This window comes from Penaeus monodon, chromosome 19 (assembly GCF_015228065.2).
Source record: "Penaeus monodon isolate SGIC_2016 chromosome 19, NSTDA_Pmon_1, whole genome shotgun sequence".
NCBI classification, from domain to species: domain Eukaryota; kingdom Metazoa; phylum Arthropoda; class Malacostraca; order Decapoda; family Penaeidae; genus Penaeus; species Penaeus monodon.
Window position 1 is genome coordinate 35,212,315 of NC_051404.1, and position 267 is coordinate 35,212,581.

Consider the following 267-nt stretch of genomic DNA (forward strand, 5'->3'; position numbering starts at 1 on the left):
ATGTATCTATTCTTAGTTTACGACCTGCGATGTGTGTGAAGGGCTGTTTTTTTTTCTCTCTTTTTTTGTGTGCGTGAGTTGAAGAATTAATACATTACCTGTTTCTGAAGAGTGTGTTTGGGCGGCGTTCTCTGTGTGTGGAAAATAATGTGTTATATTGTTATTATTATCATATTTTGTTCTTTTGTATGTCACCTGAGTGAACAAATCAGTTGATGCATAAGCCTAAAGCGTGCGTTTTTTGCTCTTCATTTGAGTGTTTTATAT

At 34.8% G+C, this 267-nt stretch overlaps 1 protein-coding gene across 2 annotated transcripts in view; it reads right to left on the minus strand.

The window, feature by feature from the left end:
• Positions 1-267, minus strand: part of LOC119585192 (putative carbonic anhydrase 2) — a gene marked incomplete in the record, with an annotated part of 7,189 nt that overhangs the window by 4,045 nt on the left and 2,877 nt on the right. For both annotated transcript variants that reach the window (XM_037933842.1, XM_037933841.1), the window contains 1 exon segment: positions 99-131. In XM_037933842.1, coding sequence (XP_037789770.1) covers positions 99-131 — 33 coding nt within the window.